Source organism: Phyllobates terribilis, unplaced genomic scaffold (assembly GCF_046119375.1).
Source record: "Phyllobates terribilis strain yellow unplaced genomic scaffold, ASM4611937v1 Scaffold_5__5_contigs__length_657084704, whole genome shotgun sequence".
NCBI lineage: Eukaryota > Metazoa > Chordata > Amphibia > Anura > Dendrobatidae > Phyllobates > Phyllobates terribilis.
The window spans coordinates 28,435,707-28,461,926 of NW_027362765.1; the positions used below are offsets into that span (position 1 = coordinate 28,435,707).

At 43.3% G+C, this 26,220-nt stretch overlaps 1 protein-coding gene across 1 annotated transcript in view; it reads left to right on the top strand.

The window, feature by feature from the left end:
* Positions 1-1,876: 1,876 nt before the first annotated feature.
* Positions 1,877-26,220, top strand: part of LOC141271818 (uncharacterized) — a 78,983-nt gene continuing 54,639 nt past the window's right edge. Inside the window, exons 1-6 of the mRNA XM_073681990.1 lie at positions 1,877-1,967; positions 20,966-21,116; positions 21,246-21,425; positions 21,509-21,632; positions 21,716-21,813; positions 22,012-22,102. Coding sequence (XP_073538091.1) covers positions 1,942-1,967; positions 20,966-21,116; positions 21,246-21,425; positions 21,509-21,632; positions 21,716-21,813; positions 22,012-22,102 — 670 coding nt within the window. The 5' untranslated portion in view covers positions 1,877-1,941. The remainder of the gene's footprint in view (positions 1,968-20,965; positions 21,117-21,245; positions 21,426-21,508; positions 21,633-21,715; positions 21,814-22,011; positions 22,103-26,220) is intronic.

The window sequence follows — 26,220 nt, forward strand, 5'->3', positions numbered from 1 at the left end:
TGCTCATACCAGCCGCCGCACACTGCATTTTACACAGCATGTACTCAGTGGGTGCTGAATACAACTCCCATCATTGTCTCCTGCTCGCGCTGATCTCAGCGTGAGCAGGGGACAATGATGAGAGCTGCCTTCAGCAGCCGGCGCCGGGGAACAGCGCAAACTGTACCGCTGATTCCCAGGCATTTTGTTCATGCTGCGCAACAAAAAATTACAAGTCTGCGAGTTTTTCACACGGACACACGATCTGTGTGAAAAACCTGACATGTGAGTATTAAACGTATAACACATGTATTAAATACAATGGAAGTGCGTATGTCCATATTTGCGGTCCTTTAAGACTGGACCGCATACAGACATACAAAACGGACGTGTGTGAAGGAGGCCTAAGTAAGAGACAAGACCTGGAGAAACTTCTATCAAGATGCCCCAAATCCATAACTCAGAGCACGTCGGACCCCCAGGACTGAGCTCAGGGCAGAGAAATGGGGCAGTAAGGGGGAAACTGGGTGTACCAAGAAGGAAACACAATAATATACACATGGCTCCGCTCCGTACACGTTATACATGCATAGCTCCGCTCACATACAGCTTTGCAGATGTCGTACGCGCATGGCTATGCTATACACACGTCGCACGCATATGGTTCCGATTCAAACAGGTCGTACACACACGGCTACACTCCGTACACACGTGGTTCTGCTCTGTACACGCGTGGCTCCGCCCCGCACATCTCGTACACACACGGCTCCACTCCGTACACCTTGCACACACGTGGCTCCGCTCCATACACCTTGTACACACACGCGGCTCCGCTCCGTACACCTCGTACACACACGGCTCTGCTCCGTACACCTCGTACACGCGCGGCTCCGCTCCGTACACCTCACACACGCGCGGCTCCGCTCCGTACACCTCGTACACGCGCGGCTCCGCTCCGTACACCTCGTACACGCGCGGCTCCGCTCCGTACACCTCGTACACGCGCGGTTCCGCTCCGTACACCTCGTACACACGCGGCTCCGCTCCGTACACCTCGTACACGCGCGGTTCCGCTCCGTACACCTCGTACACGCGTGGCTCCGCTCCGTACACCTCGTACACACGCGGCTCCGCTCCGTACGCCTAGTACACGCGCGGCTCCGCACGCCTAGTACACGCGCGGCTCCGCTCCGTACGCCTCGTACACGCGCGGCTCCGCTCCGTACGCCTCGTACACGCGCGGCTCCGCTCAGTACGCCTCGTGCACGCGCGGCTCCGCTCAGTACGCCTCGTGCACGCGCGGCTCCGCTCAGTACGCCTCGTGCACGCGCGGCTCCGCTCCGTACGCCTCGTGCACGCGCGGCTCCGCTCCGTACGCATCGTACACGCGCGGCTCCGCTCCGTACGCCTCGTACACGCGCGGCTCCGCTCCGTACACCTCGTACATGCGGCTCTGCTCCATACACCTCGTACACGCGCGGCTCTGCTCCGTACACCTCGCACACACGCGGCTCCGCTCCGTACACCTCGTACACATGCGCGGCTCCGCTCCGTACACCTCGTACACACGCGGCTCTGCTCCGTACGCCTCGTACACACCCGGCTCCGCTCCGTACGCCTCGTACACACACGGCTCTGCTCCGTACACCTCGCACACACGCGGCTCCGCTCCGTACACCTCGTACACACGCGGCTCTGCTCCGTACGCCTCGTACACGCGCGGCTCCGCTCTGTACACCTCGTACACACGCGGCTCCGCTCCTTACACCTCGTACACACACGGCTCTGCTACATCCACACTGTAAACCCCTCCTGACCCCACACATAATCTTCCCCTCATCCAGCACCATGACAACCAGCACAGCAGAGTCCTGCATCCACTGAGGCCCCTGATCATGTGACCCCTGACTCCTCCCCTCCTGTGACCTCATCACAGGTCCTGTGCGCACAGAACAGCCATATATGTGGTGGCGGCTCTGCAGGTGGAGGTATGTGGAGATTCCCCTTTATTGGGGGCAGGGGTCATTAACCCCCTCAGTGCTGAGACTGTTTTGGTGTTTTTCTGTTGTCACTTTATAAGAATCAATAACAGTTTTGTTCCTTTTCCTCTGATAGATATATACCACCCAACTATGAAAGGCAGGGAGTCAGGAAACACTTATCTCTCTCCTAGTACATTGCCCCTTTCTTTCTCCTCACACACAGTATAATGTTCCCCCAGTACCGCCATCCCCCCACACAGTATAATGTTCCCCCAGTACCGCCATCCCCCCACACAGTATAATGTTCCCCCAGTACCGCCATCCCCCACACATGTAATGATAGTACTAGTTGCCCCCACAATATGGCACCACTCACCCACCTAATAAATGAATCTTCCCTCCTCACCATTCCTGATGCGAATACAGGTGACCCTGGGACACAGCATCATACAACATACAAGCCTCTGATTGCTGCGGTGATGCCCTGTACTACTGTAGTGCGGTGTATTATCCCTGCCTGTCAGTGTAAGGCTATGTGCCCACGATCAGGCTACAGCAGCGCTTTGGACGCAGTGTATTTTTGCTGCATCTGATCACGCAGGTAAATCTGCATGTGCTCATTGAACACATGCGGAGTTGCTGCACCCTATCCATTTTATTGTGGAAATTTCATAGTGGAGACCAGCATCTCCGCAACAGAAATTGACATGCTGCGGTTTGTAGAGCCGCACCGCTGGTGAGTTTACGTGGCGTCAAATAGAAGCACAGTGGGCATAAGATTTCTATAAATCCCATCCACTGTGCTTCTACTGTACAACGCAGCATTTTGGATGTAGCGCAGGTGAGCTGCATCCAAAACGCTTCAAATACTGATCGTGGACACATACCCTAATATTAATGGCCCCATACACATGAGATAACTGACGATCTTTTTGCTGACGACTATCTCTCTAGCTTAACTTCACATACACACACGACTGTTCTACTCGGCCGAGGTTTCCTGTGATCTCTATAAAAATGTTTAACATTTATCATATAAGTTGCACCATGTGTCTCTTGTATGTTGTTTTATGTTGGTGCCAATTGTATTTTGTAACATTTTAACACCTGTTTATTTCTGGTGTTCTTCATGTAATTTAGGGACCAATCCATCCAAACTGAACATTCCTGTAACACTCGTAAAAAAAATAAAATGAAATAATAATAAATATCTAATATTATAGCATGGGATTTTAATTACAAACAGTAAAAAAAAATACATATTATTGTCCAGTTCACAGAGGTTGGAGCTTTCCTTACTCAAGACTCTACGTCTACTTTAGTTAACACCCGTAACACAGTTTAAAAATTGTTTCACTGCTAGAAACTGCAGTTTCAACACATAATTTGGAAATATATATTAAGCCATATCAGTTTGTACCATAAAAGCAAATGTGGTATATTTCCTTACAATTTATTTATACATTTTTCTTTCAAAGGTGTTTTTATTAAGGGATTTTCAACAATAACTGGGAAGGGTGGAGGGTTGGGAACATGCAAAAATAAATCAGCAAGAGTAATATTTTCACTTTTAAGAATCTAAAAATAACAATTCACATGTCTCCAACTACCCTAGAGAATAAAGGAAAGGAGAGAAAGAGGAAAGGTAGAAAAAAAGTGGAAGAATGGAGGAAAGGTCTTGGAGAAAAGGGGTAGGGAGAAGAATAAAAGAAAGATCATCTGAATCAAGAAACCACGAAAATCAGATAATTTGTAATCTTTGCGTAATAGTTGATAAATCTTTTTTTTTTATCGGTTGTATTATTATGGACGTGGAATTTCCTTATTCAGTGGGAAAATGGAGTTCCAAGAAGACCACCTAGCATGGTATTTTTTAATATTATTATTCTTTAAGGAAATGACTAGTTCAAATACATTATCAGTAGAACCAATGTATTTGGAACAAATAAGATTCTTTTGTAACTGCAAAGATGTCTAAAGGAATGTATCTTATCTTGGTTGGAATAATATCAGCCTAGAGGGAAAGAAGAGACAAATGAGGAGAAATATAAACAGTGTCTTTCTTAATTTTGTTCAAAAGGACATTTCTTTTTTTTTTTCCAGAGGGCCTAATTTTTGGACATGACCAAAAAATATGGATAATATTGCCTTTTTGGCCACATTTCCTCCAACATGAGTCTGAATGATCTTGGAAATTCTTACAGAGTCTAACTGGTGTGTAATACCAATGAGAGAGAATTTTAAACTAGTATGTAAGTTTCATGTAAGTTAGCATTTGTGTTTGATTCATAGGTATACTCAGTCGCTTTTTTCCTAGCTTCGTAAGAATTTTTTTATTTAAATCATCTTCCCATTTTAAAATAGCTTTAGATTTTTCAAGAGAAACATCATTATTAAAAAGCATATATCTATATTTTTCATATTCCAGAGGTGTTCATTAAAGATGTTATCAAGCAAAGTAATGATGATTCTCGGAAGAGCGATAGGAGAGGTTAAATCATTTCTAATGTACACTGCTCAAAAAAATAAAGGGAACACTCAAATAACACATCCTAGATCTGAATGAATGAAATATTCTCATTGAATACTTTGTTCTGTACAAAGTTGAATGTGCTGACAACAAAATCACACAAAAATCATCAATGGAAATCAAATTTATTAACCAATGGAGGCCCGGATTTGGAGTCACCCCCAAAATTAAAGTGGAAAAACACACTACAGGCTGATCCAACTTTGATGTAATGTCCTTAAAACAAGTCAAAATGAGGCTCAGTATTGTGTGTGGCCTCCACGTGCCTGTATTACCTCCCTACAATGCCTGGGCATGCTCCTGATAAGGTTGTGGATGGTCTCCTGTGGGATCTCCTCCCAGACCTGAACTAAAGCATCCTTCAACTCCAGGACAGTCTGTGGTGCAATGTGATGTTGGTGGATGGAGCGAGACATGATGTCCCAGATGTGCTCAATTGGATTCAGGTCCGGGGAACGGGCGGGCCAGTTCATAGCTTCAATTCTTTCATCTTGCAGGAACTGCTGACACACTCCAGCCACATGAGGTCTGGCATTGTCCTGCATTAGGAGGAACCAGCATATGGTCTCACAAGGGGTCTGAGGATCTCATCTCGGTACCTAATGGTGGTCAGACTACCTCTGGCGAGCACATGGAGGGCTGAGCGGTCCTCCAAAGAAATGCCACCCCACACCATTACTAACCCACTGCCAAATCGGTCATGCTGAAGGATGTTGCAGGCAGCAGATCGCTCTCCACGGCGTCTCCAGACTCTGTCACGTCTGTCACATGTGCTCAATGTGAACCTGCTTTCATCTGTGGAGAGCACAGGGCGCAAGTGTCGACTTTGCCAATCCTGATGTTCTGTGGCAAATGCCAAGCGTCCTGCACGGTGTTGGACTGTGACCACAGCCCCCATCTGTGGACATCGGGCCCTCATACCACCCTCATGGAGTCGGTTTCTAACCGTTTGTGCAGACACATGCACATTTGTAACCTGCTGGAGGTCATTTTGCAGGGCTCTGGCAGTGCTCCTCCTGTTCCTCCTTGCACAAAGGCGGAGATAGCGGTCCTGCTGCTGGGTTGTTGCCCTCCTACGGCCCCCTCCACGTCTCCTGGTGTACTGGCCTGTCTCCTGGTAGCGCCTCCAGCCTTTGGACACTACGCTGACAGACACAGCAAACCTTGCCACAGCTCGCATTGATGTGCCATCCTGGATGAGCTGCACTACCTGAGCAACTTCTGTGGGTTGTAGAGTCCGTCTCATGCTACCATGACTGTGAAAGCACAACCAACATTCAAAAGTGACCAAAACATCAGCCATAAAGCATTGGTACTGAGATGTGGTATGTGGTCCCCACCTGCAGAACCACTCCTTTTATTGAGTGTGTCTTGATAATTGCCAATAATTTCCATCTACTGTCTATTCCATTTGCACAACAGCATGTGAAATTGATTGTCAATCAGTGTTGCTTCCTAAGTGGACAGTTTGATTTCACAGAATTTTGATTTACTTAAGTTATATTCTGTTGTTTAAGTGTTCCCTTTATTTTTTTGAGCAGTGTAGTTGAATGGGTAGGTGTAGCGAGGAAGGGATCTAGGAGATGAGCTAGGATCAATGAGGGTAGCGAAATATGTCCAATAAAGTTCCCTTCCATATTTACCCAACTAGGTTTATTGCTATCTATAAACCAATTTCTAGAATGGAGGATGATATTAGAATCATAGTTTGCTTGAATGTTGAGAAGGCCAAAACCCCCTTTTCTTTTCTTTTTAAAAAGAAGAGTTTTTGCTATCCTAGGGGATTTGCGTTGCCAAAGAAGTATCATCATCTTTTATAATACAATCCTTCCTTGCCATGAAGTATTAATCTTATTGAAATCATCGATAATTTCTTGAATTATTTTTTAGGGCTTCAGAGAGATTGTCATCCAGAATTTCACTTAATGGGTTTGTGATCTTAATTCCCATATAAGTTATATTAGTTTTCCCAAAAGAAAATTCATCTATCATTGAGGATCTTAAGTTCTGGTCCAGGAAGATACGCAATACTTTGGATTTTTTAACATTTATCTTGTAGTACGATACTGCAGTAAAGTTATTATTGACCTCAGAGACAAGTCTAAGAGAATTGATTAAATCTGTTATGGTAATTATAAAGTGTCATCAGCAAATAATCCGATTTTATATTGTCTGAAGTTAGTATCTATTCCTTTTATGTGGCAATTAGATCTAATTGTTTCCACAAAAGGTCCCATTATTAATACAAATAAAAGCGGGGATACTGGTAAAGTATTAGAGAATTGGTTATTAACTATTACTTTATCATTTTCGTTAGTCTTTCAGCAATTAGTTTGGCAAATATTTTATTATCTGAGTTTAGGAGTGATATTGGTCTGTAATTTTGAACTAATTCTAGATCCGATTCTTGTTTGGGAATAACTGCTATGTTTGCGTGGAGTGTTCCTTTTGGTAACATACTACTTCAGTTGCATAATTGATGGTTTCAGGGCTGTGGAGTCGGTATAAAATGGACCGACTCCAACTCCTAAAATATATAATAAATTGGGTACAGTAGTTCAATGCAGTTTGTGGGGAATATTTTTTCATAAGAATTTGGGAAAGTTATGAAATGTCCTATAAATATCTGTCCTATTCCTGATCTAAGGGTCTAGACTTTTAGCTGAGATTAATCTGTGCTACAGTAAATTTATCACTTAAACATGAGCCATGTATGAGGGAGTCGGAGTTGGAGTCGGTATCATGGAAATTGAGGAGTCGGAGTCGGATGTTTGACTTACCGATTCCACAGCCCTGGATGGTTTCTAAAGATTTTATAATATTCATTTGAGAATCCATCAGGACCAGGGGATTTCTTTTCCTTTCATTTCAATATTACAGATAAAGTTTTGTCTGTCGAGAAGGGAAGATAACTTGTTCATTATTTAGACGTGGTAGATTAATATGGGAAAGAAACAGGTTAATTTCTTCTGTTTTTGGTTGAATAATATCTTGGTCCTCTTTTAAACTATATAGCGATGAGTAATATTCTGCAGATTGCTTCATTATACTCTAGGGATGTATGTGGGTAATTCCTGCCTTTTGAATGAATATAACTCTAGATTTAATTCTCTGCTGTCTTATTTTATTGGCCATTAATCTTGACATTTTGTTATAGGAATAATTATGGTTGAGTTTGATTGAGTTTATCAATTTGTCGTACTCACCCATCAATATAGATCTTCTGAACTCAGTCCTCCGTTTTATTCAAGGGAATTTCTTGTTGTTTCTTTTCTTCTTCATTGATTTTTTTAAAAAAACTTCTTGGATTTTTTGACAGATTTTTTTTTTTGGGTGTTATCTGGATGAGGATTCTTCTGACGACCGCCTTATTGGCATTCCAAAGTGTAGGGGGGATATTTGCTGAGATGAATTTTTCTGTAGATAATCTGACTGCCTCTTCTATTTTGTTCTTATAGTCAGGATAGTTAAATAAAAAAGAATTATATTACCACTCTAGTATTATTGGCTTGTGTATCCATTTTCAGTGAAAAAGAAACTGGAGCGTGGTCTGACCAGGAAATAATGCCAATTTGGGCCTCTTAAAATTTTTATAATAAAGAGATATTGGATAATAACCTTGGCATTAGACCTCTTGGCTTCTGCCCAGGCTGAAAATATCTCGTGGGGACTATTCAAACCTTTTAACATTCAAGAAAAGAACTTTAAGGCTGTGTTCCCACTATGCGTTTTTTAAGCGTTTCCGCAGCGGCAATTCCGCTGCAGAAACGCTTAAAAAAACAACGCTTGTTTGTAGGTCTGCTATGTTCCCCAATGATAATCCGCATGTGCTGTGCACATGCTGCAGAAATTTCCGCTGCGGATTATCATTGCAGAAAAATCCGCAGCACTACCAATTATTTTGCGTAAGCGCTGCTTTTTTGTCGCCATTGACTTGCATTGAATCGATTAATATCCGCATGACTACATGTGCACATGCGGATATTAAGCGATTCAATGTGCGGATGGTATCCGGGTCTGGAGAAGAGGAGACTCTCCTCAAGACCCGGGTACCATAGTACCTGTAAAAAAAAAAACACATTATACTCACCTTCTGATGGCCCGCGGTCTTCTATCCCGTACGTCTTGGCTCCCAGGTGGCTCGCGATGGAGTGAAAGGACCTTCCATGACGTCATTCAGTCATGTGACAGGTCATGCGACCACTGACGTCGGCGGTTGCGTGACCTGTCACATGACTAAATGACGTCATGGAAGGTCCTTTTACACCACCGTGAGACACCGGGGAGACCGGACGCATCGGAGAAGGAGACCGGTGGACATCGGAAGGTAAGTATATAGTTTTATTTTTATTTGTTACCATTTTTATTCTTTTTTTTAACTAACTTGGTCACACTATATAAAATCCATGCCAGTTGCATGGATTTATATAGTGTGACCAAGTTGTCAAGCACTTTCCCAAGTATTCCTAAAATCGTTTGGAAAGCGCTTGACAACCCTCATGCGAAATCGCATGTGCAAAACGCGTGACAAACGCTTGTCCCTGGCTGAAAAAACGCATGTAAAATCCGCATGCGTTTTTTTCTGCCAGGGGAGATGCAGAAACGCTCAGAAAAAATCCGGAGCATTTCTGCATTGTGGGCACATAGCCGTAATAGCATTATCTAGAAGGATATAACAATACAATCAGTAATATTTAAATAAATACATGTACAAACATGATCTGGAGGATAAAGAACTGGAAAGGGTATAATAATCCCAGTATATCCTGAAAAAGTAGAGGGGAAAAAAGTTCAGCAAAAAAGAAAGACTCTGCAATGTGAGTTCTGGAATCAGGATAAAATGTAGTTAAAAATGAGAAACCGACTTTATGGACTGATAAAGATAAAGAAATGTAACCAATATAAAGTGGCACACGGTGGACTTTCGTACTTAGAGGTTTTCTTCAAGAGAGGTTGTCCCCCCTTCTTCAAGCCTGGTCCTGTTGTTCTGGCCTTCCTTTGGGTCTTCGAACACAATAGTTTTCCCGAAGAAGAAAGTGATCAGTTTTACAGGGAAGCCCCATTTATAAGTGATATTGTTGATCCTTAAAATGGACGTTATGGCAGCAAATGATTTCCTACTATTCAGAGTTTCCCGAATAAAAATCAGGGAAAACGCTTGATTGAATTAAAAGTAGCAGGTAGAAATTTATACTTTCGTAAGTAGCTAAACAGGCGTTCCTTGGTTTGGAGAAAATGCAGCCTAGCAATGGCGTCCCTTGGAGCTTCTTTGTTGAGAGATTTGGGTTTCTGCAATCTATGTGCCCTGTCAGTGATTAGATCAGAGCTTGAAAAAGTTGGGAAAACTGTTTGTAAAATGTCCTATATATAACTAGAGAGATCTGCTGAATAAACACTTTCTGGAATACCCCTGAATTTCACATTGTTTCTCCTGTTTCCATCCTCTAAGGCTATGTTCGCACATCATGTTTTTTTCAAAATTTTTTTTTCCTGCAGCAAAACCTGATCTCTTGCCAGGAGGTTGTGCAGGATTTTTCTTGCTTTTTTGCTTGTTTTTTGGTGCGTTTTTGATGTTTTTTTCCACTGTCCTGTCGTCTCTTTTATGCATGTACATAAAATTTAGTGGAAAAAAAAAAAATCTCATTCTGATTTTGGCACAAAAAACGCTGAAAAACCTGGCAAATGTGTTTTGGTGCGCTGTTTAATCGTTGTTTTCACCACCCATTACTTCCAATGGGTGAAAAAAACTGACAGAAGTGATACGCTCTATTTTGCAAAAAAAACATGCAAAGCACAAAATCCTGAACAACAAAAAAAAAACATGATGTGTACATGAGATTTCTGGAATTTCATAAACTTTGCTGTTACTGTAAAACGCAGCTGAACATTTGCATTAAAAAACGCTGAAAAAACGAACATAGCCTAAATCTGACAATTTGTTTTTCAACATTTTTATTTATTCTTTTCAGGAGTGTATGTCCGTCTACTAATGTGTTCTGTTTTGATGGAAATGGTTTCCACTTTTTTGTCTGTAATGTCAACCTTCTTTTTGATTTCTTCAATAGAAATTTGCAGGGAGTCTAATCTTCTTTTATTAATGTTTGAATCCATTTGTGCAATGGTGGATCTGAAGCAGTCACAATTGTACTGTTCGGATGGTGACACATTCCCTGGTTGCCACCCCAAAGGAGGACTATAAGATTCCTCTTCCATATTTCGAGTAAGTGTACAAACAGGAGGGCTCTGTATGTCCAGTCTTGGACGTTGCTTAAAGGGTGTAATATTGGGTGATATATCTTCAGAATTCTCCTCTGTAGTGTCTGTAGTTTGCCAAACAGAGAATTTGTTTGTGATTGAAGCTGCGTGCCCACTATGCGTTTTTCAAGCGTTTTTGCCGTGGAATTTCCGCAGCGAAAACGCTTAAAATACTCTTGGTAATACGTGCCCCATGGTCCCCAATGATAATCCGCATGTGCTGTGCACATGCTGCGGAAATTTCCGCTGCAGATTATCATTGCGGAAAAATACGCAATGTCCATTTAATTTTGCGGGCACGCAGCGTAATTGTCGCCATTGATTTGCATTGAAACGCATATTATCTGTGTCAGCACATTTGCACATACGGATATTATGTGATTCTATGTGCGGATGGTACCCGGGTCTGGAGAAGAGGAGACTCTCCTCCAGACCCGACTACCATAGTATCTGTAAAAGAAAGAATTTAAAATAAAGATTATATTTACCTTCCGATGGCCCCCGGCCTCCTCAGCGATGCGTCTGGTCTGTTGTATGGGTCGCGGTGGTGTGAAAGCACCTGCGATGACGTCATTGAGTCATGTGACAGGTTACGCGACCGCCGACGTCAGTGGTCGCGTGACCTGTCACATGACTCAATGACGTAATCGCAGGTCCTTTCACACCACCTTGACCCATACAACAGACCAGATGGAGCGGAGAAAACACTGGGGGACATCAGAAGGTAAGTATAATCTTTATTTTTTACCATTTTTATGCCGGTTGCATGGATTTATATAGTGTGACCAAGTTGTCAAGCACTTTTCCAAGTGATGCTAAAATCGCTTGGAAAAGCGCTTGATAACCCGCATGCTGAAATGCATGCAAAAACGCTTGACAAACGCTTCTACCTGGCAGGAAAAACGCATGTAAAATCCGCATGCATTTTTCCTGCCAGGGAGATGCAGAAAAAATATGCAGCATTTCTGCATCATGGGCACTTAGCCTGAGAAGGTAGGCAAGTCCTTACTCTTGTTCCTAGGAATTTTATCCCTTTGGGTAGAAGGTATATTAGGGTCTAGTGTAAGGCTTGTTGGTTTATTAGCCTTTTTATTTATGGCAGGACCCTTTTTATCTTTAAATGGCAACCCTCTTCTAGGTTGTATGCTGCTGTGTCTTTGCCTGCCCTATGGTTCTTTCCCTGAGTTCAGGGACTCTTTTGATGTTGGAGAGGAGTCCCCCCTTTGTATGGAGCCCAGGCATTCTGGTTTGGAGCTGGCTCAGCACTCCGTGTCGTTAGATTTAACTGAGTAGAGACGTGATGTTCTGTGCAGAGGGATTTTACTCAACGTGGCTTCATCCTGAACTCCAGTGAGCACTGAATCCTTGGGTCCTTAGAGAAACTTTTTCCTTCTGACAGTCTGCGGAGGGTCAGGAGGGTCTTTGGGGGGGCCTTCTTACTGGTGTCTTGCTGGCTGCTGGAGTCTTTTGCAGACTTCACTAGCATCAGAGGTGGCTGTGACTCAGCAGAATTTTCTTTTGTCCAGGGTTTGGACATTTTTGTAGCTATGAAGCTCCAAGTAGGCTCAAAAGGGTCCAGATGAGTAGTAGAATGTCTTCAATGAGGATTTAATCTATCCATGTCTTCATAGGATGAAATATTCCAGTCTCCAGGCTCTAGTGCTGCTCAGCTCCATGAAACCACTGCCATCACACTGCACCTCCACGCCCCCTTTATTTCTACATTTTAAGCTGTGAGAACGTAACACCTGTAATTATGGTGTGGCCTTTAGGGAAATCTAAGCTGGAAAATCCCAGAAAAACACATTTATATCCAGATTAAAAAAACAAAAACATTAAAAACTGTACATGTAGATTTTGTCATCAAATAACTCCTGTCCTCTGTGTTCTACAAACAGCTTTTATAAATGTCTCAAACTATTATGTGTGTATTAGATATGATATCTAATACAATAAAAGATTACAGCCCGGGGAAGACGGGAAATACAGGCGGCTGGTGGGAATATAGTCAGTTACAGACAAATATTTTTATAGATCTGTAGTAGAAAATTAAGTTGTCGTCCTCATCATAAAGTAGTTATTTCTCCAGTCATTTGTAATGAATATCTCCTGCAGTATTACTAAAGCCGATTCCAGTGTCGGTAAATGAGACGAGAATTAGTGTTATGGATGATGAGTCTATGAGAAACATATTCGGCTGCAGACTCCGAGGAAGAAACTGCTTGTTGTGTGTGATCTAAAATATATAGGATTTATTAGTAGATGTTGTCGTCACTGCATTCTGGGTCTTCTATCCTTTGGATTACGAGACACAGGACAGGATGTTTGTGTCTAAACATGCTCTAAACTTTATTACAAAACACAGGGCTAATATACACCCTGAAGGCAGGAAACGGATTTACCATATATGGTTCGATTATACAGTTTAGCTGAACAAGCGAAAAAGCTAGTTTCTGTATGCTTTAAAATATTTAATTAGACGTATCTGGTTAGCAAGGCCACATTATCTTCTTGCAAGAACACATTATTGCTACAAGAAGAAACATCTGGCCAGGGAGGACACGTTATCTTCTTAGCAAGGACACACTATTGATACAAGAAGGAACATTTCAGCTTGCTGTTGTTTTCACCTAAAATAACTGTCAGACTTATATAGCATAGATGGGGCCTTTAAGCTTGAGGCACTCCATCTTCTGCTATAACATTCCATCCTTTTGTTCCTTCATTTATCAATACGAATCTCTATGTTTTCTTTTAGTACAACGCTGAATACACATTAGAAAAAGCTTAAAAACCAAATAAACCGCAAGGCACATTAGTAAAACCTGCAAAATAGCTTGCACTATACCAGCCAACCACCCACCGATAGCTTTAAACCAATTTGCGGGATTTAGAAAGGAAAAGGTGTTTGCCCACCAGGAATCCTGATTCTTGTGGTTGGCCTCATCATAAAGTCTCCTTAATTTTACCACGTCTTCCAACTTATGCTTCAGCGTCAGTACACTAGAATTGTCTATGTAATGGCAGCATGCGGGCCCTATTATCTGGCACATCCCTCCTTGTGCTGCTGTTAAATAATCTAGTACAAGGGTATGTTGGTTCGTGACAATAATCAATTGATTCTGTACTGCAAGAGATCCATTAACTACTTCTAAAATATCCCAAATCTGATCATCAAGATAGTCTGTAGCTTCTACTAATTTATCCCACATTTGTGTCAACATAGGGTATATAAACAATGCACTGAAAAATTTGTTTACCCCTCCCATTTGAACTATATGGGGTCTCCCACTTGGTCTTTCTTTATTATCTGCTGATCTCTTATGCAGTGTATGTTTTGGGATAGACAAAGGATCTAGCTGGTCTGGAGTAACAATATAAATTGCGGGTGTCAATCTGGCTAAAGTACAAGTTCCTGTTACTCCTACTGGGAGCCACTTGAAAGCCTTGTCTCCACATACCCAATACATGGATAAGGGGAGATTCCATAATGCTGAATGTTGCAGTATTAAACGGTGAACTAAATCAACAAACTTAGAAACATTTGACATCATACACCACCCAGGCTGCTGACCTAAGGGAGAGCAATAGCCAGTATCAGGATTGCCACACGTAGGTGCACCTTTCTGATAACTTGAGCTTTCATTACACTGTAGATTGCCAGGTATTTTGGCACAGGTATCACTTGTCCCGTTTTTAAAATAGACATTATTCACCCAATTAAAAGTGTGTAGATATCTTTCCAACAGGGAAGGTTTAAAGGCATCACTACTGTCTGAGGTGGGCTTGAAACTTACTTTTAACCCTTGTTGTGGTATCTTACCAAAATCAGTAATTTTTGTTTTGTTTTGGGGTACCCACTCCCCTCCTTTAAATGCTAAATACAACCTGGGAATTATTTGACCCATCAGGTTCCCTTGCCACCACGGAAATTCTGTCCATCCTACTACGGGAATCCCAACAGTGGTATTCCACAGTCTCTGTGTGGCATTATTGGCCCAAGTATCTGAACAGTTCACCCAAAAGTTTATCTCTTCCCATGAGACTGGAACAGCGAGAAAGGGTATGCTAGTGGACGTCACAGGGGCATGTGTACCTATCCAACAATTAGCAGTAGTCTGGTTTTGCTCCTTTAGTCCATCGATTAGAGCAAGATGGTGTTTAATGAATCTATTGTCGTCTCCATCTGTGGCGCTCAACCTAGTCCATGCGCCTGTGGTTGTAAGTATGCAGGTAAGTATAAACAATGTCATCATACTTTGTCCGCTGGGTCTCCTAGTATCTTTTTGCAATGGGACGCGTGGATCCAGGTCTCTTTTCCCTCTAGCTTAACGGCTGTGCTTGTGGTCAGCAGAACTTGAAAGGGTCCGTCAAACCGTGGATCTAGGCTTTTCCTCACGTGTCTTTTTATAACCACCCAATCTCCAGGTTGCAGCGTATGGCTGCTAGAATCTTGATCTGGAAGAGAACTGAAGACATTATCATGTATTTGCTTAATCTTTTTGTGTAAAGACATTACGTAGGAACTTAGCACATGGTTGTTCATTTCTAATGCTTGCGGATAGAAACACCCTAGGCTGGGTACGTTGCCAAACAATATCTCATATGGAGAGAGTCCAGTCTTTTTATTAGGTGTGTATCTTACTGAAAACAGAGCATGCGGTAAACAGTCCGGCCATGGTTTTCCTGTCTCAGCCATGGCTTTCTGAATTTTTAATTTCAATGTCCCATTCAGTCTTTCCACTTTACCACTACTTTGCGGGTGATATGGGGTGTGGAATGCTTGTTGAATTCCTAGAGCTGACATGACTTCATTCATTATTTCACCTGTGAAGTGTGTACCTCTGTCACTCTCAATTACCTCTGGTACCTCATACCTGCAGACTACCTCGGCAAGCAGTTTCTTTGCGGTTGCCGCAGCCGTGGCTTTGGCAATCGGGGAAAGCCTCTGGCCATCCTGAGAACAAATCAATACAGACCAACACATATTCCCATGATCCTGACTTGGGCAGCTGAATATAATCAATTTGCAGTCTCTGGAATGGATAGAGGGGCCGGGGGGTGTGTTTGGGTGGTGTTTTAACTACTCTACCCTGATTATGTGTAGCACATATCATGCACCCTTGTATCAGGCTTTCTATACAGGTGGAGAATCCTGGTGCCTCCCAATGTTTCTGCATCACACTCATCACAGCCGTTTTAGATTGGTGTGTCGGCCCATGTAGCATCTGGGCAGCTGCTGGGTACAGTGCCCTTGGAAGGCATCGTCGTGTCCCTTTCCCCCATACCCCATTTGCTTCATTCAGGCATGCACCTTCCTTTAACCACTTATCAACCTCCTCCTTTTGAGCCTGAGCCTGCATTTGGGATAAGATGTCCTCTGACACAAAGGGGTTTTTAGGGGCACTTACCTGACGTACTGTTGACCCTTGTTGCGGCTTACAGGCTGCTGTTTTTGCCTCTGCATCTGCCATCGCGTTACCTCTGCTTACCTGGTCAGTGCGTCTGGTATGTGCTCTTACCTTTATGACAGCTACTTTTTTGGGTAGTTGTAGTGCATCAATTAACTGCTGGACCGCATCAGCATTCTTAATGGGGTGTCCTGCTGCCGTCAGGAAACCTCTTGACTTCCATATGGGACCAAAATCATGCGATATACCGAATGCGTACCTAGAATCTGTGTAAATGTTAACAATACTACCTTCCGCTAGTTTACAGGCCTCGGTTAGGGCCCTAAGTTCGGCCTCTTGAGCCGATTGGTGTGGGAGCATTGGTTCTGCCTTGATTACTGCATTGAGGGAGACAGCTGCATATCCAGTATGGAAAGTACCTGAATCATCCTGGTGACGGGATCCATCTACAAAAAATTCAAAATCTGCATTTTGTAATTCATGTTCAAATACAGTAGGTAAACCAGCCGTTTCTTGTGCCATTATTTGTACACAGTCATGAGGAACTTCCTCTCTTGGATCTTCCTTATAAAGCACAGTACCTGACCCCTCCTTTAGATCCGAGAGAGGTAACAAAGTTGCTGGATTCAGGGTAGTACACCTCTGTAAAGAAACATTGGGAGGCATTAACAGTGCACATTGTAACCTGAGATGACGTGCTGCTGAGAGGTGAGCGGGTTGCACTTGGTTCAATATAGTGTAGACATCATGAGGTGTTAGAACGGTGAGCGGGTGGTCTAGAACAATGTCTGCGGATTTATGGAGTAATAGTCCAACAGCCTGCAGAGCACGTACGCAGGATGGTGCACCTCTGGCTACCGCATCTAATCTGCCACTAAAATCTGATTATCACCGTGTGTTTGAGTTAAAACTCCTGCTGCATGTCCAGCTTGTTCGTGAAGGTACAGAGTAAATGGGAGCTCATAATTAGGGGTACCCAAAGCTGGAGCGGCCAAAATACGGTTTTTGAGTGAATAAAAACAGTCTATTGCCTCTGGTGTTAGTACAAAAGGTGTTGGAGTAAGACAGTCATAGAGGGGCTGCATTAAAACAGAGACGGCATGAATCCACTGTCTGCAATAGGAGACCAGTCCAAGAAAAGTTCTGAGGGCTGTAACATTAATGGAGACGGTGAATGCCTGTACTGCTAGTTTACGTGCATTTGTCAAATGGCGAGCTCCTGGTGTAATGCAATGTCCCAAAAAGGTGACTGAAGATTTACAAAACTGAAGCTTATCTTTCGATGCCTTGCAGCCAGTGTGATAGAGAAACAACATAAGTGATATAGTTGCGCTATGACATTGTTTCCTGGAGGGGGCACAAATGAGCAAGTCATCGACATATTGCAAAACAACGATATGTGGTTCAGACCATCCCTCCAGTATTTCCTGCAGACTTGCAGTGTACATTGTGGGTGAATTCTGGGCACCCTGTGGCAACACTGTCCATGTATATTGACTGCCCTGGAATGTGAAAGCAAACAAGTACTGGCAGTCAGGATGTAATGGTACACTGAAAAATGCATTTGCCAAATCGATCACTGAAAAGCAAAGAGAGTTAGAAGGTATATGTGACAAAAGAGTATGTGGGTTGGGCACAACTGGTGTTAGAAGTTCTGTGGCTTTGTTAACCAACCGAAGGTCATGGACCATTCTATATGCGGCTGGTTGTCCTGGCACGCTCTTTTTCTTTACTGGGAACAGGGGAGTATTGCAAGGGGACTGGGTTTTGACTAGGACTCCCCTGTGTAGTAACTTTTGGACTTGCTGGGCTATGGCATTCTCTTGAGCCGAGCTAAGGGGATACTGCCTCTGTTGAGGTAAGATTGCTCCTGGTTTTAATTTTACCATTACTGGTTGAACTCTTAACCTACCAACATCTGTTTTGTCTGAGGCCCAAAAATCATGTGGCACAGCCTGCTCCAATATCGGGGGAAACTCATTTGTCTCTTCTATGCTGGCAATATCTAGTGACATAATTTTGCAAAGGGTACTTGGTTTTAAACCTGGGGTCATGGTGACAGTGCCATTGGGGTGATATTCAATATGTGCTTGTAATTGGGACAACACATCATTTCCCAAAAGGTTACATTGGCCTTGGGGCGATACCATGAGCTGGCTATGTACAGTAGCTCCTTGAATTTGCAGGGGAATTCTCTTGGTGACAGGAAGCAGGACAGACGGGGAATTGAAGGGGGTGGCAATGACATGATGTGAAAAATCAGTGTCAGTGTATGGCCAATCACCTTGCGTAATTACTGAATTGTCGGCCCCCGTATCTACTTGAAAATCGATTTCATGTCCTCCTGGTAGGTTCACCTGCACTATACAACTGGGAGTTGGGGGTAAGGAGATGAGGGGGTTCATGTGCAAGCTACCCTCATCCTATGGGGGCGTTGTTTGGTCAGCTGGAGGACCCGTACTCTGAGCATTTGGATACGGGTTGGTCCTACAGTTCTTTCTAAAATGTCCTGGCTTTTTACATCCGTAACACAGTTTCTGTCCTCCTCCTTCAGTCCGTCCTCTGCCTCTTTTGTTTCTGGGGGTTGTCTCTACTATATGTATTCTGGCAGCTCTTTTTGCCTGCGCTATGTCATGCTGTGCCCCCTGAGCTATTCTAGCTAAATCTTCTGCCTTCACTGATCTCCAGTCCGGTCTACTTGCTTTTACCTTCTCTGCAATCTCTCTTTCTTTAGTCCATTCATGAAAGCACTTGCTAATACCCTCTCACTAGTCTTATTTCCGGGGTTGAACCCCATTTCTGACCAGGTTTTCTTTAGTGCATAGAAATAATCCTTAGGATCTTCCTCCTTCCCCTGCACTCTATCTTCTAGTGTAACTTGCTTTTCTGCTTGCCTGTCTTTACATGCTTTTACCAACGCTTTTACGTACAGAACCCCAGCTGCTGCATCATTAGCCTCCGCTACATCAGGGCCTGTTCTACTGTCATATTGTTTATAAGTTTCGTCCCTCAGTCTGTCATACCGAGCTTCATCTGCCAATTTCCCCTTAATTACCCCTTGCAGATTTATTCTAGTGGCATGGTACGTATCCTGTATGGTGGTGATCATTCTGGCAAAACCCATAGGGGACTGGGACGGATCTGGCAGCTGGGAGATCAACGCCAACTGCTCTGAGGGACACCATGGTCTATACATTAACATTGTACGAGCTTCCTGACCTGGAACCACTGCATCCCCCCCTGTTGCTGCTGCTGCTCCCGGTGCTCCTGGCACAACTACCGTCCTCATTGGGAATAGACTAGCTGGGTGGGGTCTCGGTCCTCCACATGCCACACAGATGTCTACTGTCAAGGGATTCTGCTGTCCACATCTGGGGCAAACCCAACATTTAGGTTCCTGGGAATTCTGATACTGGGGTGGGGGTGACGTCGGGAGCGGACAGGGAGGAAAATCTGTCATTCTGGTTTTTGTCAGTCTGTAACGTCCGTCTCCTAATTTTTCAATCTTTCCTTCAAAATGAGCGCATGCATTCATCCATACATCTACTGTCCCTAACAGACCCTTATCTTTCAGCCATCCATGATAGGAGTTAAAGAAGGATTTCCATTTCTCTCCATTCATCTCTCCATTCTCATTCATTCCCGCTTTACACAATATTTTGTCAATTCCAATCAGTGCCTGTTTCCCTTCTCTGCGTCCTACTAAGTCTTTGGCTATAATGCCTTCCTTGGCATTTTGGTTCCCCATTTTTTCGGTTCTCCTCACCTAGAAGAGACTCCTCAGTCACTTAGACAATGGTCACTTAGACAATGGGCCACAAAGGTTTCTGAACCATTCCACTACTAGCCTCTCTAGGACTTATACACCAGCCAGAAAAACAGACCAAAAACATCAATTCCGAGACACACCCACACCACAATCATTGGATCCATACTTTCATTCTTAAATTCTCCAAAGGATAGAAGGCAGGACTGTCAATTTATCTGAGGGATTCTACTGGTTCGAAGGGACCTGAGCCAGACAACAATCTGTGAATTACCTGGGGAGCCGACCGCTCGGGGGTGAGGGAGTCTCTTCTATGTAGTGATATAATTAGGTAGAATATAACAGTTATTCTTACCTCAGTGCTGTATATATCACCAACAGAGAGCTTCCCTCGTCCCACGTCTCGGACCGGTCGAGCACCCTTGGGTAGATTAACTCAAGGTCCCTGTTCGAGGCGCCAGCTGTCGTCACTGCATTCTGGGTCTTCTATCCTTTGGATTACTATATCGGAGAGAATGAGACACAGGACAGGATGTTTGTGTCTAAACATGCTCTAAACTTTATTACAAAACACAGGGCTAATATACACCCTGAAGGCAGGAAACGGATTTACCATATATGGTTCGATTATACAGTTTAGCTGAACAAGCGAAAAAGCTAGTTTCTGTATGCTTTAAAATATTTAATTAGACGTATCTGGTTAGCAAGGCCACATTATCTTCTTGCAAGAACACATTATTGCTACAAGAAGAAACATCTGGCCAGGGAGGACACGTTATCTTCTTAGCAAGGACACACTATTGATACAAGAAGGAACATTTCAGCTTGCTGTTGTTTTCACCTAAAATAACTGTCAGACTTATATAGCATAGATGGGGCCTTTAAACTTGAGGGACTCCATCTTCTGCTATAACAATGTAAAGAAGAAAACTAAATACTGTAAAATAATAAATCGTTGATATGTTTCCTTTATTATCTACAGCAATTGTATTATTACACGGGATTCTTTATGAAGTTACATCGTTATCTTCTTCCCATTCAGATTCATACAATATCGGATATTCTCAGTGGAGAGCTTCTACATAAGTAGGATTTTTCAGATTTACCCACCAAGGATGAATATGGACAGAGACGAGATGGCGGAGAGACTATTACATCTCACCCTAGAGATCCTCTTCCGGCTTACTGGAGAGGTGAGAGATTCTGATGACGTCACATTACATCATTCTTATCTATGGGAATAACAGATGGACAGAACTGGAGAGGTGAGGACTCTGGAAATGTCTGTAGTGTGATTTATTAATGTGTCTCTTCATAACCAGGATTACACAGTAGTGAAGAAGACCTCTAGTGAGCGCTGTCAGGACCCTGTGTCTGAGGGATGGGAAAGACCCCTGAGTCCAATCACGGGACCTCCACCTCTCCCCCTGATACATGAGGACATCAATGACCAGAAGATCCTAGAACTCACCTACAAGATGATTGAGCTTCTGACTGGAGAGGTGACACTGCTGGAAATGCTGCAACATTATACAGTAATGCTATGAAGGGATCGGGGGGATGACGGTATTATTGTATGTGTTAGGTTCCAATAAGGTGTCAGGATGTCACCGTCCATTTCTCCATGAAGGAGTGGGAGTATTTAGAAGGACACAAAGATCTGTACAACGACGTGATGATCGAGATTCCCCAGGCCCTCACATCACCAGGTAATAGACAGGATGAAATATACACTGCCTTTAATTATCTGCATGTAAAGAATGAATTCAGTCTCTGTATGTGTTTCCTCCAGTTCTATCCAGTAAGAGGACAACACCAGAGAGATGTCCCCATCCTCTTCTTCCACAGGACTGTAAACCAGAAGAACCCGATGTTCCTCAGGATTATCAGGTAGATGGAGAGACGGTGTCATGAGATCTCCCCTATGATGTGTAGACGGCTGTGAAGGTCTTGTGTTCAGTCTTGTTTTATCCACCAGGATTATATGTTTTATACTAGTGTAATGAGAATGGTGGAGATGTCATGATTAGAGCTGATCATAGATGTGACTTCTCCATCTGTCTGTGACTTTTACAATATTTGTTTCAGGGTGAAGATCTGACCCATATAAATACTACAATGATATATGTGAGGGATTATGAGTGGTATAAAGAGCAAATTCCTACATCTGACTACCCAGGTGAGTAGTGACCACTAAATACAGAGAAGTCACAGATTCTTCTCAGTCATTGGCTGTCATGATACTGGTGAAGCACGGCTGCAATCCAATGGCCAGAGGAGCATGAGCTGGGAACATCAGGTGGTAGCTCCAGTTCTTGGAATCAGCACGAAGAATCATAGGAAAAAGAGAAGAGAGGATTGGGAACAGTCTTGGTAAGGCCACCTTCACACATTCAGTATTTTACATCAGTATTTGTAAGCCAAAACCAAGGAGTGGGTGAAAAAATACACAAGTAGTGACGTGTTTCTGTTATACTTTTCCTCTGATTGTTCCATTTCTGGTTTTGGCTTACAAATATTGATGTAAAATACTGACCAAATACTGAACGTGTGAAAATGCAGCATAATTATGATAGTGAATAATAGTGGCCACTGGTGGTCAATGCGTAGAAAGACTACAGAATTCTGACACTGGATTTTCTCCTTTTATCAGCGGTGTAGTACAGCCTCATTGAAATCATGTGATCATGAGTCTAAATAGTCACATTCTTCTTCACCCGAAAGTGTTGAAATTACTTTTGGCATTGAAAGCCCTTTGTTTATAGAACTTACAACCTGGATGTCCACCTACTTCCTGAATTTAGAAGATGCTGACCCTTATCTAAATTTAGATAAAGATACCTCAGCGCTGCACTGTTATAAAAAGTTCTCTTTAAATGTGACAGAAAATATTGGCCTCTATAGTAGTTTAGATTTCCAAGAGCTACGAAGCCACATTCAAATTATTTCAGAGAGGCTTCACCACTAGTTACTCATTTTTTACTGATGAAGACTGTAAAGATCTGAGGTTGTGGGTTGTAAGTAATCACCTAGGCAGGCTAACGATGCAGCAATATTTTATTGATCACAGCCATAGTAATAAGCAATTCCAGGTAAATGGCCAAAAAACAGTTCTCTCAGTCCTCAAATTCCCAATCTGGGTTCAGTAGTTCTACTGGCTTTGTATAAGGCCATACTCACTGTTTCCCAACTTTTGGTTGGCCCACAGATTTCGTATCTCCAGCCAGTATAGTCTGTAGCCACAGTCCATAATCCTCTAGACGGCAGATAAAACGATGAAAGCACAGGTATCCAGTAGCCGCAGTGCTTTTAAGAAAGTGTAAATCCAAAAGACATAATCCATAATGGTAACATGTTTATCCATTCATCCTTCCAAGTCCACGGTCTCCATCCTCTTCCTTCAATCCTTCCACACAACTCTAAAACATGTCTCCACTTTCTTCCATTGGGATCAGTCCCCTCCCAGGTCAGAAGTGATCACACCCTCCCTGTTAAACATTCACTGTACGCTAAAACAACGAAGAATATTCTAGAAGCCTTCATCTGAGACTGCATGTAAGACCCCCTGTGGTGACGGCTCCACTATATCTACAATCTACACACACATAATGAGATTATTGGCTATTGGAACAATGGTTAGATACTCCTGAGATGCAGATATCCTGAGATACAGATTAGTGGAATGCTGGACATTTTACAAGTGAATCTTACATACTGACAAGTTAGCAGAACTATATAAAACATAACAAGTAAATCACTAATAAAACACAATAATAATATTATCAAAAATGGTGGTCCGTTGCTGGAAAAGTATCATAGTCTTTACTAAGTGGGCAGCTCCTCAAAAAGACTGTTGAGTTTGATCATTTCAGTAGATATATTATTGTCTATAGTCAGTTTTTGACTACAGTAGTTAGTGCCCAAAACACACTGATTAAACTACTTCCCGCAGACAGTTTTTTTGTTCCTAACTAGGCCCCATTTTTCAAATCTGACATGTGTCACTTTGTGGTGATAACTTTGAATGCTTTTTCTGATTCCAGTGATTCCAAAATATTTTTTTCTGTGACACATTGTACTTTATGTTTCTGGTAATTTTATATTACCCTTTCACAACATTTGAAGTATATATACGTCATGGAAGGGAAGGACTTCCCGACCAATGCAGTCAGGGCTGCCACCAGGAATTTCAGGGCCCCATACTGGCAAAATTTTTGGCCCCCCTTGAAATTTCACCCAGGCTCCACCCCAGCTCCGCCTTTACCCTGTGAACCTTCCAAAGTCCCACCGCTCACTCTTGGAAAAACTCCACTTCTGCACCACGTCCTCACCAATCACACATTAACAGTTCCCATCGAACACCAGATCACATACATAGTCATCAGCTTTTGTCTTTGCCAAAAGATTTTTATAAGCCGCCACCACCACGACAAGATAGACTCTTTTGGTAAGCCCCTACTCTATTCTAACCTATTAAAAATATATTAAAATATCCAATACTCTTTTTAGGTATATTTTTATTTATTTTTCTTTAAAGGAATATATCACATACATTTTTTAAAGTGACCAAGAATACACATACAAGGAACAAATACCATCATACCATGGCCAGACCACGTATTACCACCACATAGTGACCGAGTAATACAACATACAAAGAACAAATATCGCCACATCATGAGGAGACCACATATTACCTCCACATAGTGACCAAATAATACCACATACAAGGGACAAATACAGTCACACCATGACGAGACCACTTATTGGCACCACATAGTGACCAAATGCTACAATACTGATCATTAATAAATAAAAAACAAAAAACACAATAGTAATATTACCAGAAGTGCCATTATGCACAGGAGCTCTGTATATAGTATACAGTGTAATTGTACATGTAATACAGGGATCACCAGTGTGAAGATCTGAAGTTGTGGGTTGTAACAATCATCTAGGCAGGTTAATGAAGCAACTACTTTTTATTCCTTATATCCATAGTTATATGATATCTCCAGGTAGATGGCCAAAATACATTGCCCCCAGTCCACAAGATCCCCTCCCCAGGGCCAGTAGTCCCACTGTCCCCTTACCAGGCCATACTCATGTCTCACAACTTTTGGTTGGCCCACCACAGATTTCCTATGTCCCACCAGTATAGTCTGTAGTCACAGCCCACGCTCCTCCAGACGACAGAAGCACATGTATCTAACAGCAACAATCCTTAAGAAAGTTCCTCAAATCCAGACGACAGATCCCTCAACCATAGCACGTTTGTCCAGCTCATCCGGCAACCGATCTCCAAAGTCCATAGGCCATCCATCCATCCATCCATCCATCCAATCTCAGCAATAGATCCTCGCCCCTCGATGTCAGCTGCACCAACCCCTCACTAAGCACGTGGCTTATTGTCCTCCCTCCCTGGGATCAGCCCCTGAATGGACAAAAGTGTTCACACCCTTCCCCACCCGAAAGCTAACTGTGCATTGGTGGAGATATTTTCCTGAGGCCAAATCCATCACCTGGGACTGCATGTAAGACACCCCTGTGGTGACGGCTCTGCTGGGTCAACTATCCCCATAGACACAATGGGACTAGTGGCTGGTAGAACAGTGACTTGAGGCCCCTGTGACACTAAAAAGATTAATGGAATGATTGCTCTCCTTGATTACCAATCTTGGGTCTGGCCTTATGTGTGCATAAGATCCAGCCTGCATGTGTTTTTCTGCTTAAGCCCCCGTCTCACATAGCGAGATCGCTAGCGAGATCGCTGCTGTGTCACGGTTTTGGTGACGCAACAGCGACCTCACCAGCAATGTCGCTATGTGTGACACTTTGCAGCGATCAGGCCCCTGCTGTGAGGTCGCTGATCGCTGCAAAGTGTCCTGGACCATTTTTTGGTCGTTGCCCTCCCGCTGTTCAGCACACATCGCTGTGTGTGACCAGCGATCAGGCTGGTAACCATGATAAACATCGGGTTACTAGGGGCACACGCGCACCTAGTAACCCGTTGTTTATCATGGTTACGAGCCTGCTACAGTGAGCGGTAACCTCCCGCTCACTGTAGCAGAGTTGTAACCATGGTAAACATCGGGTTACTAGGTGCGCGTGTGCCCCTAGTAACCCGATATTTATCATGGTTACCAGCCTGCTCCTGCTTCAGCAGCAGGCTGGTAAACAGGAGCAGGACATCGTGGAAAGATTCTTTCCACGATGTCGCTGCTCCCCTGATCGTTGGTGAGCCTGCCTGTTTGACAGCTCACCAGCGACCACATAGCGACGCAGCAACGATCCCTG